This window comes from Pungitius pungitius, chromosome 15, assembly GCF_949316345.1.
Source record: "Pungitius pungitius chromosome 15, fPunPun2.1, whole genome shotgun sequence".
NCBI lineage: Eukaryota > Metazoa > Chordata > Actinopteri > Perciformes > Gasterosteidae > Pungitius > Pungitius pungitius.
Window position 1 is genome coordinate 6,046,334 of NC_084914.1, and position 13,816 is coordinate 6,060,149.

The 13,816-nt window shown below is 45.1% G+C and overlaps 1 protein-coding gene across 1 annotated transcript; it reads right to left on the reverse strand.

Annotated features, from left to right (window-relative positions):
* Nucleotides 1-11: 11 nt before the first annotated feature.
* Nucleotides 12-11,783, reverse strand: LOC119209618 (rho GTPase-activating protein 29-like). The gene is made up of 20 exons (XM_037459051.2): nucleotides 11,048-11,783; nucleotides 10,605-10,701; nucleotides 10,337-10,409; nucleotides 10,011-10,071; nucleotides 9,228-9,377; nucleotides 8,562-8,626; nucleotides 8,333-8,443; nucleotides 8,141-8,221; nucleotides 7,768-7,935; nucleotides 7,383-7,520; nucleotides 6,741-6,928; nucleotides 5,532-5,701; nucleotides 5,043-5,177; nucleotides 4,603-4,695; nucleotides 4,078-4,241; nucleotides 3,461-3,649; nucleotides 3,146-3,283; nucleotides 2,668-2,900; nucleotides 1,961-2,261; nucleotides 12-1,873 (listed from the first exon to the last, which is right to left on the reverse strand). Exons 1-20 carry the CDS (start codon nucleotides 11,103-11,105, stop codon nucleotides 725-727), a joined length of 3,762 nt encoding a protein of 1,253 aa, XP_037314948.2. The 5' UTR covers nucleotides 11,106-11,783; the 3' UTR covers nucleotides 12-724.
* Between the last annotated feature and the right edge of the window lie 2,033 nt (nucleotides 11,784-13,816).

Below are 13,816 nucleotides of genomic sequence, written 5' to 3' on the forward strand. Positions count from 1 at the left end.
CAATTAACCGATTGCAAAGTTGGAACTACATTTTTAATTTGCAGCAACAACTGTTGCTTGTCATTTTTCTTCTGTATAGTCGCAAGAATGCGATGAGACAAAACAACTGGGACGAACATGCAGTGTGTATGAAGGAGTATAAAAAACGTAAACAGATACATACGGAGAAAAGATGTACCAATCACAGGCAACAAGGGACCAATTAAAAAAAGGTAAAGCTGTTGAACTCTTTCAAGTTGAAAATCTCATGTTAAAAATACCTCCAAATAAAATACAAAATGTAGCAAATTTGAACATTTAAGGCAACAATTAGAATTTGAACCTCTGTTAAGTGCATTGTGTGATTCAATAAAGTATTATTTTATAACAAATCAGACATTGTACATGAACTTATAGGTTCAATTAAGACAACGAAAATGATCGGCAGGACTATTCTTTACAGAAATATATCAATTTGTTTGTTTTTTATCTTGTTACGGTTTGCTTTACACTTACACATGTGTTTGCTTTGATTGCTTGGTAGACCAACCACTGTGCTCCTTTTGACTTGAACATGTAAAATACAATATATTAGTACTTGTAACACTTTATGGTTTCATTTCGGAGGCCAAAATGTCTCCCGCTCTCAGCTTGTATGATAAAAAAAAATAAAAAATATGTTTTCCACTGGATACATTATGGCACAGATACATTACTATTTACAGGTATAATATGGTTTTTGGTGTCAAACGAAATGGGCCTCTCTGCGCTCAAGCTCCTGCATCTGCCGAGGTCGCAGTCTTTGGTAGACGGGTTTGGTCTCGCTGGGGCTGAGGTCCTCGGGGCTGCTGGGGGGAGGGGACTGCGGGGGAGAAAGGCTGGCGAGGGTCGAGACCCCGGGGGCTACGACGCTGCCGGTGGGGTCCACGACGCTGCCGGTGGGGTCCTGTGTCTGTGGGGGGCTTGCTGGGGCAGAGGGCAGGGTGACTACCTGGGCGGAGTGGGTGGGGGCGAGCGATGAGGTGGTGGTGGTCACGGTTGTAGTCCGGTTTGGAAGCGTCCTGGCTCTGCTGCTCATGGACACGGGGGGCTTATAGAAAGTCCCAGGGGGCGGCTGCAGAGTCCGCGGCGCCCTTAGCGTCAACATTTGGGTCGGTGAGATGCACGACTTACCGACCGAATAGTCTGCGTCGTTTTCCCTTTTAGAGGTCCAGCCAGGCTTGACCGACGCTGTGTAGGGGGGGTTGATGGAGAATACCGTGCTCGCACCGCATGTGGCGGGGGTCACGGAGGCAGTGGTCGCCGGGACCGCCGCCGTTGCCTTCACAGGTTGTACTCCAGAGCAGGCAGACGGCAGGTTGGCCACGATCATGGCAGTCCTGGGTGTAACATCATAGTGCTTGTACTTCCTGTCCCACGTCCTCCTCTGCACTGTCTGTGTGTCAAAGAAAGGAGTGATGTAGTAGGTGCTGACCCTCGACGAGCCACTGTGGTGAGCCTTATCCGGCTCTGGGATCTCCTGTATGGTTTCAGAGATGGAGTCCCGCTCAGCGGAGCTCGCCTCATCTTTGGTGGCACCGTTGCGGTGATTCCTCTCGCTGATCTGGGCGGGGTTGGGCAGGCGTTCTAGCGGCATGCTGATCGGTCGAGACACCTGTCTGCTGCGCTGGGCGCGTAGCTGGACCCTCGGCGCCACAGCGGTGGCGGAGGGAACGGTGGTGCTGGGGCGGCCAAACACTAAGGTCGACCTCTGGACGTCTCCTTCACTTGGCGACGGCTTCCCGTTGAGTCTGTCCAGGGCAGAGACCTCTGCGCTGTTTGCTCCCGGCTGCACCTCGTCCATGATGTGCGAGGACGGGATTACTGAGGAGTATCTTTTGTACACTTTGGAACTCTGGAAGGGACACAATGAACATTTAGATTACAGTTCCAATAGTGTGACATGAGAGCGGCATTTTCACACCCTGAAATCCCTCCTCACCTCTTTGAAGTCCATGAGGGAGGCGGAGTGCCTGCTGAGCCGCTGCAGCTTCTCTAAGGGGGTGAGTCTGGGCGACGCCTGGCCAGTGACGGCGTTATCAGAGTTGCGCAAAGGCGACACGTCAAAGACTGTCTGAAAGTGTCGCACCAGCAACTCCACCATCAGGGCCTGGTAAGGGTAGTCTACCAGGGACGAAAGGGACACCTCAGCGTCTGCCAGGCGCGGCTTGACCAGCGTGGGGCCAAAGATAATGCCCAGGTTACTCGCCGTCATCTTGTTCTCCTCGGCCTGCTCCGTCACTCTGCGGTAGTCGAGAGTGAGCATGAGCTTCGTTAGTGAAGGACTTATCCATGGTACCGTTTAAGTATTTCATCTGGCTTTGTTAGGAACGGTGTATCAAGTCAAGACGCAGCTAACAATACGAAGCATTCCTTGGACGTGACCTGATCAAAAAGTCACTGTAAATACAATTCATTACAGCAAATACGCTAGAAAACCATGAGATTTTAAATAAAGGGGCCCAGCGAAATGAATGAAGTAAATATTGGTGTTGGTGTGACTATGAATAGAGCGTGAGTTGTATGTTCTTTGTGCCACTTCCTCTGTGTTAAAGGGAAGTCTCCGTTTCCCCTTTTATGTTTTTGTTACAGTGAGAGACAGACGAGAATAGTATGGACTAGCTCTGGGTGTTGGTTTACAGCCCTTACCTGTTTAGGTGCGCAATTAGGAAACGCAGAGTCTTGTAATTGGCTGTAGGCAGCTGGCGGAGAAGGTCTCTGATCTTGAAAATGACCCTGTTGAGCTGGATGCTCGCCTCCCCCTTCTCCCCCAGCGGGGTGCTCTGCGTTTTTTTAGCCTCCTCAACAATCACTCTCTGGCACTCTTTGGCCAAGCCGATAATGTCGTTGTAGTATCGATACAGGATCAATGGCTCTGGTAACTGTACACAAAAGGGCATCTTTACTGAATAAAACGTTAATTTAAGGCACATTAAATGGAATGAAAGCCAAAAGCTTACCAACTATTCCCCAAACTTAAAGCATTCATGGCTTCTCTGTTTCAATAGGCTATTTTACAATAAAGACTTTAAAATTCTGAAATACTATAACACCGAAGACGTTCTCAGATTAACATAAGTGACCCAGCTGTTTATCATAACCTTCTGAGTGAGAATGTATCACCCACCTGTCTCAGGTAGAGTTTGAGGACGTTGCTGATGTCATGGGGTGAAAGGTCCGACAGCTCAACCAAGTCCTTCCCATTTTCAAACGCCTGGCAAAGCTTCTCGACACGCGATTTGGCCCCATTCACACGATAAATCCCCTGTGAGGAGACAAAAAAAACCCCGGTACTTGGATTGGTACATTTTTACTGTAACAGATCATCACGGCGCATCAAACAAGTAAACAAAACTATGTTTTTTAAAATGAATTTTCTAAAGTGTACCACCTAATAAGTACTACAATCCCAGGTGCAACATGAACCTTAAATAAAGGTCACCTTGATGTTGAGGGCTCGACTCTCAATCTCAGACGTGCACTTCTTGATGATGAAAGGGATTCCGTCCATGCTGTTCTTTGATGCTTGGGCAAAGTCAATCCCAAACAGCTGTAGTCTGCCCTGCAGCTTTTTATGGCCACACTGGATAGCAAGCGTCTCTAGACACTTCTTGTGGCAGGCCAGCGAACACTGGCAACAAAACGGACACAGTTAAATAAAGAAAATGGAAAGTAGCCGATTGAAACAAATAAAACATTCAGGATCTGTTCGTCTCTTGTTTTGGTTCAGCAGAAAAACAAGACAGCGGTCAACTGGTAACACAATACATTTATTATTATTATTATTTCTACTATACACGCACATGTTGAGAAAAGCCTGCCATCACGCATAATCTACTCTGTAAACAAACACACAACGCCATTATACATTTTAAAGCCCAATGGGAAACTTTGCAGATTTTCCACCTGGCTTTGTATGGTAGCAATTAGAGAAGTACGCGCACTCCGGGCTACGGCAGCGTGGAGGGAGGTGGGACGTTATTCATCTGCATAGCTGCATTACAAAGCAGTTTGGAAATTGCCAAAGTTTCCGCTTGAGAAAGAGTATTTACACTGTACCTCCTCACACTCGGCTCCATGGAAAACCACCAAACTGTCACACTCTCTGCACTTGGACGGGGCGCGTAGTTTTCTCAGCTTATGGGTTTGGGCGGCTTTGGACATCTGAGCATTCCGGAAGGGACCTGGAGAACTGGCCGTCTCCGTCACCATCTCTGCCAAACCTGAAAAAATCAGAGCCGCTGATGAGATACAGGTGACTTCATGCTGACTTCCTGTAATGGAACTGGAACTCTGTGAGAACGATTTGAAAAGTGACCAACATAAAAAAACACATCATGAAATATTAAATAGAAGTGTAATTATGATAACGAAATAGATCTGGACATATGAAGGTCATTTTGTGCTCATAAAATACAGAGAGACACACATAGTTGTGTGTTCTTATTATTCACGCACAAATGTCCATACACAGGATTTATTTTTATTTAAGTGCTTGAAGAGAAGGCCACATAAACAACACCAATATGAAGACACGCACATGCGCGCGCACACACGCACACGCACACACACACACACACACACCATTGTCCGAGGGCGGCTCTCTCTCATCCAAGTCATCAGCAGAAGACATGGTCCCAGTGGAGGGAGTCCTCGGCAGCCGTCTTTTGAAGACACCTGCGCACATATTTATAAATAGCCATGAAGAGACAGTAGTGCTCTACATACTGTATGTAGGACATTGTGTGTTGGAAGTGTCACAGTTTCAAAACTTTGGCTCACAGGGCTGCAAGTAGTTTCAGCCACAAAGGGAACTGCCCTCATTCAATTCAAAAATGATAGTACACTGCAGTGCGTGACTCTAGTGCACTAATAAGGAAGTTACTCTAAAAGAAGAAACACTTCATGAAGACCGACATCCTCCTTTAGTTTTTATTTGTGTTTTCTGTGCACCGCTGCAGTTAGAAGATCCAAAATATCTTTCATGAATTAAGACAAAAAGGTTTAAAATGAAATCCTCTTACCTGGACTGGCAGTGGGGGAGTCCATGGATCTTGACTCGCTGCTGCCTCCAGCACTCTCTGAGTCGCTGCACATCGCGCCCTGGCTGCCTTGACTGCTTGAGGCCCAGGTTCTCAAAGTGGTCTGGCTTCTCAGGGCTGCGTGAACACATACAGACCACCAAGTCACACAAAAAGCAGGATAATAAACCAAGAAAGACGACACAAAGATATTCTGGACTCATGACGAATAGGCAGCATGTGACTGTATTCTAGTAACGCCGTTTTTTCCCATGAATTAGAACACATCTGACCCCACTGCTCTCCAACCTTTAGAAACAATTTTGGGAATCATGCAGTTTCTAAATGACTGTACATGCATGCTGGGTAAAAGCATCACCCAAAAGTAGATAGTTTGCTGTTATTTATAGAACTTGTAAATACAAAAGCCATCATTGTTTGACTTGCCACCCTTTGAGTTCTCATTAGACTCGTTAACGGCTGAGCGAGCACCTTGTATGTCCGTGCTGCTGTTGGACATCCGCTGGCTGATCTTTGCAGGCAGGTGGAGGGGACTGTCCGCTTCGTCGCCGCTCAACACGTCGCAGGAGGCGATGGATCCCTGAGATAAGTTGCCGTGGGAGGAATGCATGCTGCCCACGGACCTTTTGTTCAACACAAACCTGGGGAATTGAAGCCAGCATTTAACGTTTCGATTGGTAAGGATATTATCCTGTATTATTAATTCACACACGTGTTCTCTGCAGGAATTTGACAAGATTATTGTCCAGCAACTCAACAATTACTATCAACAAGCACTGAGAATTTGTAATGAATGGGCAAGGTACTAAAGACAATGAAACGACTTCATCACAACACACGTATATGATCATGATCTCTGCTGTATTAAATAGAAAATTCATTCAATTGGAAATAAAACATGCCATGCATCCGGGTGCAGATTTGTCCATTACAGGCTTACCTAACAAAGCCCACTTTATTTGTTATGAGGCATTTCAAAGAATTTTCAGTAAAGGAAGTTGGGCTTTAGCTGTAACTAAGTAGGAAAGAGAGGATTAGGAACAGAAACTGAACTCAGACCGCTGAAACCCATAAAGTTACGAACACGCTTCACAGTGCAAACTTGTGTCAAGGACTGCATTTACACCGTTAGCCACAAAGTGTTTTTCAATCAAAGTCAACACTTGTGGTTTAGACTGCATTGTACCTAGTGACAACAACACCATTGTCTTACCATCTACCGTAAACTAAGAAAGTGAAACGTTGCTTGTGTGTGTGTTTGGGGGGGGGGCAGGGGGTCGCTCTGCCACTGCGTTTGCAATCTAAGTAGAGTCTTAGCGACAGATCAAACCCAGAGCCAAACTCTCACGCTCACAATCTCCCCTGCTGCATTCAGCCTACGCCACAGATATTTCCTGAGGAAACAAACGAATTCAACACGCATTCCGTCTCTCCTTGATTCTCTCTCTCTGTCTCGTTTCCTCTGACTCACAGATAGCTTTGCTGGAGCGAGAACCAGAGCATGCACCATCTCAAAATGAATTTGTAATTTCTTTCAACACTCTCTTAACATTGAGTGCTTTTACATGCAGCACTCTGCCCTGTATAGTTTTAACTACAATGAAGTATAGAATTGTAGAAAGCAGATTTTTATAAATACCATCTCCAGAATGGTAAGATTGAATAAACAGTACTTGGTACCTGGTATTGTCAGAGGAGGTGGAGTCTAAGTGCACACGTTCTTTGGGCAGATTTCTGGGCAGATTCCGGACGAACTCAGCGTAACATTCTCCCGGTTCATACAACTTGGTACTCTCGCTGAGGGCCTGGTAGTGGGTGGGGAGCGGCGCGCTCTGAGCCTGCTGCATCTGAAACCAGTTCACTGTCACCTGAGGAATGACATGATCATTTAAAGTTAGTCATTTCTGTGAAAAACAAGTTTATAAACCAGTCCAATCTTAAAAATGAGTAAAGTGCATGACAAATGGCTTGGTTCAGCATAGCATTGGAATGCATTTCTTTCAGCCTTATCCTTGCACATTTATTTTACTGACCTTCTATTTAATCTAAAAAATTCAAGCTAGAAACATTTTTTGTTTGTAAGTTGTAAAACACACGAAGCACAAGTAGCACGTTAGGGTACCGGCCCGAATTAGTCATTTTTTGATCATATAAACGTTAATTTAGTAGTACTGTAGGTGTTTCCTCCTAATTCAATTAAAAAATGGTTGTCAAAGTGTTGTGAATCTGTTTACTATTCATCATGAATCATAGTTATGAGATATCTGTATAAAAACAACATTTGTTACTGCCAAACGCTATTATTATGTCCTTTGCACTCACAGCCTTTAATGTGAGGTCACACTGGAAGACCATCTCTCGGATTTGTGTGAGGATGGTGCTCTTGGCGTTGGCCAGATCCATTCTCCTGACGCCTGCGTCAGCCATACAGGTTTGGTACTGGTCCCGGGCTTCTTCCGCCTGATCACACCAATGAAAGACGAGAGTAGCGTGAGGACGTGGATGAAATATAGATAAAAAGGCCAAATGCGATATGTGCGGGAATTCCGGAGTAGCGCACAGCTGCATAGACAGATTTTGACAACAGGAGACAGAAAAACATGTTGATATGAATTGTCCTTGTGTGGCCGACCTCCCCTATTAATTGAAGTTAATATATGCCAATTCCTTAATTTTTTTCCCCCCCCATATCTTCTCCCATGGCCACCTTCTGCAGAGCGTCCTCTTCCAGCTTCCTCTTCTTCTCCAGCTGTTTGTTAGCAGCATTGGACTGCTCCTCCTGGGAGCGGTTGGTGGATGAACGGGCTTTCTGGTACTCCTCGCGCCTCTGGCCCTTCAGTACTCGCGCCTTGCGCACGGTCGCATCTGCCTCTTGCTGCCAGAACCACACAGATTAAACACAGAGGCCCAGGTGATCAAAATGGGACATTGTTGTGCAACGGTTATCGTCAATATAACCAGGCGCGCATTTTTGGTTTACTAAATCCCGGATGGGAAGTGACAGAGTAAAATCTGCACTAAAAAAAAAGCTGCAATGATCTCATGCTGATAGAGTGCATCTAGTAGTGGGAATTACATACCATTTTTTTTTGTTCCCTCTGCCACTGCTCCTTGAGGTCTTTCCTCAACTTGTCGAGTTCATTTTTACGGGCCAGAAGAGGCTAAGAGGAGAGGAAAGGTCAACAGTTACACTCAGGGCGATCCCACCCAAGGCGACCTGTCTGCTGTGTGGGCCACAGTCGTCTCCTCCTCCTCCTCCTCTTTACGCTCACCTGTATGAATTTATTCGTCTGCAGAGCCGTTGCAGTTTGAATGAGCAGCTGATTGGATTCAATGTCGTTCTTGAATGTAGAAATGTAGACCTCGCTGAATGGCATAAACACCTTGGACAACAGAATAAAGAAATTAGATTCATGAGAATGTTTATTTTAACAAAGAAAGCAGGTAACACTGCTATAATAATTATGATGAATATTGATAGTAAAAAGGATCTTATGTTACCTGTTGACTAACCAACTGCTTAGCAGAATCAGCCATTTTTGCATAGCTTTTGGCATACTCCATATCTGAAAGAAAAGAAAGAGGAATTATTTATTACTGTAATTGCTGTCAACTAATGATTAAGTTTTCATTTGTAATTTTTTTCCCCAGTGTTTTTATGTTTTCAGTGTAATTATGTATGGCTTGTCTAAAATTGGTAAAACTCATTATGGTCACATTACATTGCAGTATTTTAAATATACCTTGCCTGCAGGGAATGAAGAGGGAGGACTGAGTTTCAAGAAGCTTACCTTCTGGTATAAAGGGAGTAAAGCCGTTATTTCAAACCGGCTGAGCTGAGGGGTCTCCTTTGACGACCACATCGCCACGAATAAATGACTCTTAAGTACCTTAAAAGTGTTCTGTCGCTTCTGGACCCTAACCTCAATTAGCAGTAAAAAGACTTAAAATGACGCAGCGGTCCATTTGCAAAATGTTGCTTCATTCGTTCAGGGCAAATAGAATTTACATAATATCTTGTTTTCAAAGTGCACTGGAGCACAGGGTGAGGTGCATTTTTATAGCCGTTTAGAAGTGATCAATCATCACATTCTTTACCACAATATCTCTCATAATGTCCTATTGCAATAAATTCTTTTGCAACCCAGCGCACTGTCAATGTCTCACCCATTGCCAGCCGCTTCTCCATCCAGGCCAGGAGGTCTTTGATATATTTGGACCAGGCTTTGGCGTAGAGAAGAGCTGACTCCACACCGCTGTCATTCTTCAAGAGGGTCAGGTCAACCTCTTCCTCCCGCGTGAGCGACACCTCCGGGCCTGGAGAGTGAGCAGTGGAGAGACGCAATCTCAAGTCAAAGTAAATCAAAACACCTGGCATCGACAATATCGAAGCGTTGGATTTATGCGTCTCAGATCTACTATCCCAACAGACATGTGTGGGAGGTAAATGGAAAAACACGTCCAGGTTAGAGGTGCACAGCGTAGGAGGATATGAAAGTGCCGGGCATCTTCTCAAATCGTCCGACGGCATAATGTTCTCTTAGTGGTCCCACTGTGATGCACATCTCCCTCAGCCACTCGCCATCTGATTTTACACAAACCCCATGTGTTTCCCATCCCACACGGAACTACTCCGAAACAGGCAAGGAATGTCAGATATGTGGCCAGAGGAGGGGAAAACGAGCAGCTAGTATGAAAAAAGCAGCAGAAATAACAGGGGTGGAAACAGAGGCTTAGGGTGGGTCCACCTCAGGCATTCGAGAGTCCAGAGTCCTTAACCACTTGGCCAAATCGCAAGCTGACACTCTTGGACGCCCCAGGGGGCTTACGAACTGACCGTTGCATCGCTTTTTAAAAGGTGGTGCCTTTTATAGCCATTACACTTCGTGATCCATTTATTTCATACCCACGTCGCTCAGAGGTAATTAACAGATTGTGAATAACACTTACCCACAAGGTCATTTTTCTCTGAAGCGTATCCCTCAGGATCCACGGAGAGGTTGTCAAAAGACTGTGAAAGGGACATTTCAGATTATAAGGAGGCAATAGCAGACGTGCAATCAAAGTCAGACATCAGAAGCAGCAGGATTTTCAACACCCCAATTAAGAACAGAAAGCATGTCTTTGAGGCTTTTTTAAATGGAGGCGTGGTAAAATTGCTGCTTTAAACGCACCCGTTTGAAAACTAATATGTTGGAAAACAAAGGCTTAAAAAAAAAAAAAAAAAGAAGAAGACGCAAGATAGCTGGCCCCAAAGCTGGGAAAGAAAATCTCACCCTGCTTCTCCTGGTCTGGGGGGTCCCCAACCCTGAGCCACTGTCCACATCTCCCATAAGGAAGTCAGAAACTCTGAGGGGAAGATGTGCAAACATGTGTAAAACAATCTGATATGGTCGACCACGTAGTCCAGTAACTAACAAAGCGCTTTAGGAGATCACTCCCATTAAGAAACAGATGGCAGATTTACAATTTAAAACAAACAAAAGGCATACATAGCAAGTAACTAAATATTCTAGATTAGAGCTATACAAGCATTGTACTCACACATTGCCGAACGTGAATGCCAAAGTGTCGATGGATGCATGTATCTCGCCAAATATAGTTTTTGTGTATTCTTGGTTTGCTTCTTTGAAGTTAACGGCTGTGGAGAGAAATAAAAAAAAACACACATACTCAATCAGTCAACAACTACATTCACACATTAAGGGCGGTATGAAGCTAAGTGATGAGGTTCCAACAAATAAAGCATACACAGGGACAATAGATCAAAAAATGAACAGATTTAATCCATGCGATTGGCATCAGAGCATTGCTATTTTTTCTATAATAAGCAGAAACAGAAGTCAGTGTGAAATGATTTTCTCATACGGGGCTGAAGTTGTCGCAAATAAATGTTGACGTTCTCCTCAATGACAGACAAAAAGTTAACTCAGGGTGTGGTTACACAGGGTCATGCGGACAACTATGAAAACAGCTTAAGAACCCACAAGCATTCGTGCCAAAGTAGTTTACGGTCAATGACATGCTCCCTCTATGTCTTCCCATCCAACGACAAAAGGTCTTCTTCTGGATACATTTGAGGTTCTTCAAGGATGTTTGTTCAAGGACCAGTCAGAAACAACCCAAAAGTCTCCCTCTTTGGTTCCAGTGTGTTACGATCGCATGAGCAGTCTTCCACGTTGATAATGCACAGCTCAAACCCATTCGAGACGTCCACGTAGCTTAGAACTAGGCCATCAAAGTGTCAGAACTCTTCGATAATGTCTGCACAGACCTTTTGCCATAAGGGAGCGGTCTACTCAGCAAGAAGACGTTTGCAGAGAGCAAGCGGAGGACCAAGAGACACCGTGAAATCCAACTAAGCCGAGTACTTCCTGTCTGCCCGCAACAGGAAACACTCACACAGCTTGAGTTCTGTGACTTGTAATACTATACGCTACTGTCACGACGCTTACCTTTTCTCCCCCCCCCCCCCGTCACCTGGCGTCGTTGTCTTGTAACCGGTACCAGAAATAATAAGCTATAAAAAGTTCCATTTTCCAGTTTGCTTTTCTAGCTTTTGTGCCTCCATTTTCTCTTCAGCAAAGAGCAAATTGGGCATGCTGCGGTGTGGAGGAAAACCCGCGATCCAGAGAAACGAAAAGAGGGGAGACAGAGAGGCAAAAGCCTCCCTGCCGTGCACCTCCCTGGCCATGAATGCTAGCGTACAACTCTGTGCTGACTTCTTTCTTCCTCAGGACATCCTGTGGGTCTCATAACAATGATTCCAGAGCTCTGCCCCCCCCCCCCCCCCCCCGTCACAATTGAAATATGGAAACTGCATCATTTACGTACAGGGGCCATTGTTTTTACACAGTTGAGCCATAACGGCAATCATTAGCTCCTAAAAAATGTGAAACTCCTATCTTACTACCATCTTTGACATGCCTTAAGAAGAATTAATTAGTACTAAAACATAAAAGAACCTTAATAATTGTTGGTGTCCACTATGTATCATTATTATTTGTTACATAACAGCATGATTAATTAGATCAGGTCTATCTGATAGGAGCAGACAAACAAAAACACACCTTGGCAGAAAAAAGCCTCCTCTGTAACAAAGTGGGACATTGAGGAAGTTAACACTTTTATTGCAGTGGCTTGCAGTAGTTCTGTAGGAGGAGGAGAAATGTACACTCTCTCAAAATGTGACCAGGAAAATATCTTTTTAGTCTGGGTGTGTAAAAAAAACAACAACGCATAGACGATCGAACTATCGAATAAGTGTCCAAGTGCAGAACGAGTCCCTCTGCATCGTAGAGCTGAGCGTTGCAGATTGTGTTATTTATGTTTTCCACTTAATGGAGAAGTCAGGTGGAGAAAAAACAACAACAGGTGGACAGTCTGATGAAAATAGATATGCATCGGGAGACTGGCATCAAGAACTGCGAAGTCGGGTTAGTTATCGTTAGCCACTTGTAGCACCGTGCTAAGAGCATAGCGACCTTCGGGACATTTAAGGTATCAGAAACATAAACCGCCCATTTTATAAGACGCTCTCATGCATGCTGCATGGACGGACCAGGGCACTACAGTCCTGCTCATACCACAACAGACAGTTCCAAACATTGGAAGAAAAGAAAATGATTACAATGTTTACGTGGTCTGTTCAAATGTGATCGTATCAACTGGTAGGTTTAGCAAAATAAAACGAATATTATAGAAGACAAATTACAATCCGTTAAACTTGCTAACTCCAGCTCTTGCGCTTTGTGCAAAATCGCTGTTGATATTATTATTCATATCTAATATGCCTACATTTTCCATGTCGGCAGGTATGTTCGGCTACCAGTAGTATACATCTACAAAATTTCTGTGCAATGTATAAATGGTATTTGAAACTGGTTAGCCAACTATTTGCTTGGAGAGGGAGGGAGGTTCATTCTTTCCAGGAAATTCCCGCAGTTCTAATCGCCACAGGTGTCATCAAAGAGCAACAGGGGTGAAGAGACGACACACTTTAAAGACCCTGGGGCGCACGAGGCCTGTTATCATCCGAGCCTTTGGGTCCTCGTCTGCGCTGTCTCGCTGATTCATTCCTCTGTCGGGGCCTCTCCTTTTGAGTCCTCCTCTGGCCCGCGCTGTCTGCGGCCATATTGCGTTACCCGAGTCCAGCCCCCGGCATGTGCGTTGATGTAAGGCCCCCCCCTTGTGGACAGGCACATTTTCCAAATTTAAACGTGTCAACTCGATATGCACCTGCTGTCCTTACTGCAAGACAGGGCTTTCCCTGTGCAAATAGGAACAATGGAGCAGCAGACGTGCTGTGGTGTGGCGTCTCTCCCGTTTGCTATGTGCATTGTAAACATTGTCGAAGCGCTACTCAGCGGACCACAAAGGCAGACGTGCATTCTTGGGCATTCCTGAGGGGTAGGTCACAACTCGAGATATGCAGATAGCATAGGTAGGTTGGCACACACCTCATGAAAAGAATGAAGACTGAAATGTGCTTGACCAGCGAGGCGGGGGCCTCCGCGCCCGCTGAGATATGGAATGAAAATTACGGCCGCTTCTGCCGTAGAGATTCCTGTGTGCAAGTTCGGTTGGCTTGCAGAGGATCACATTTCTAGTCAGACTCTGTGGGTTGGGGTTCTTTTTTTTCCTGTCGTATTCATTCAGGGATCCGGATAGAGATCTACTGCTGGAGGAGTAATAATTCCTAATGCAATCCAAGCCAACTCTGACCAGGAACCAAACGACAGAGCATTACTAGTGGG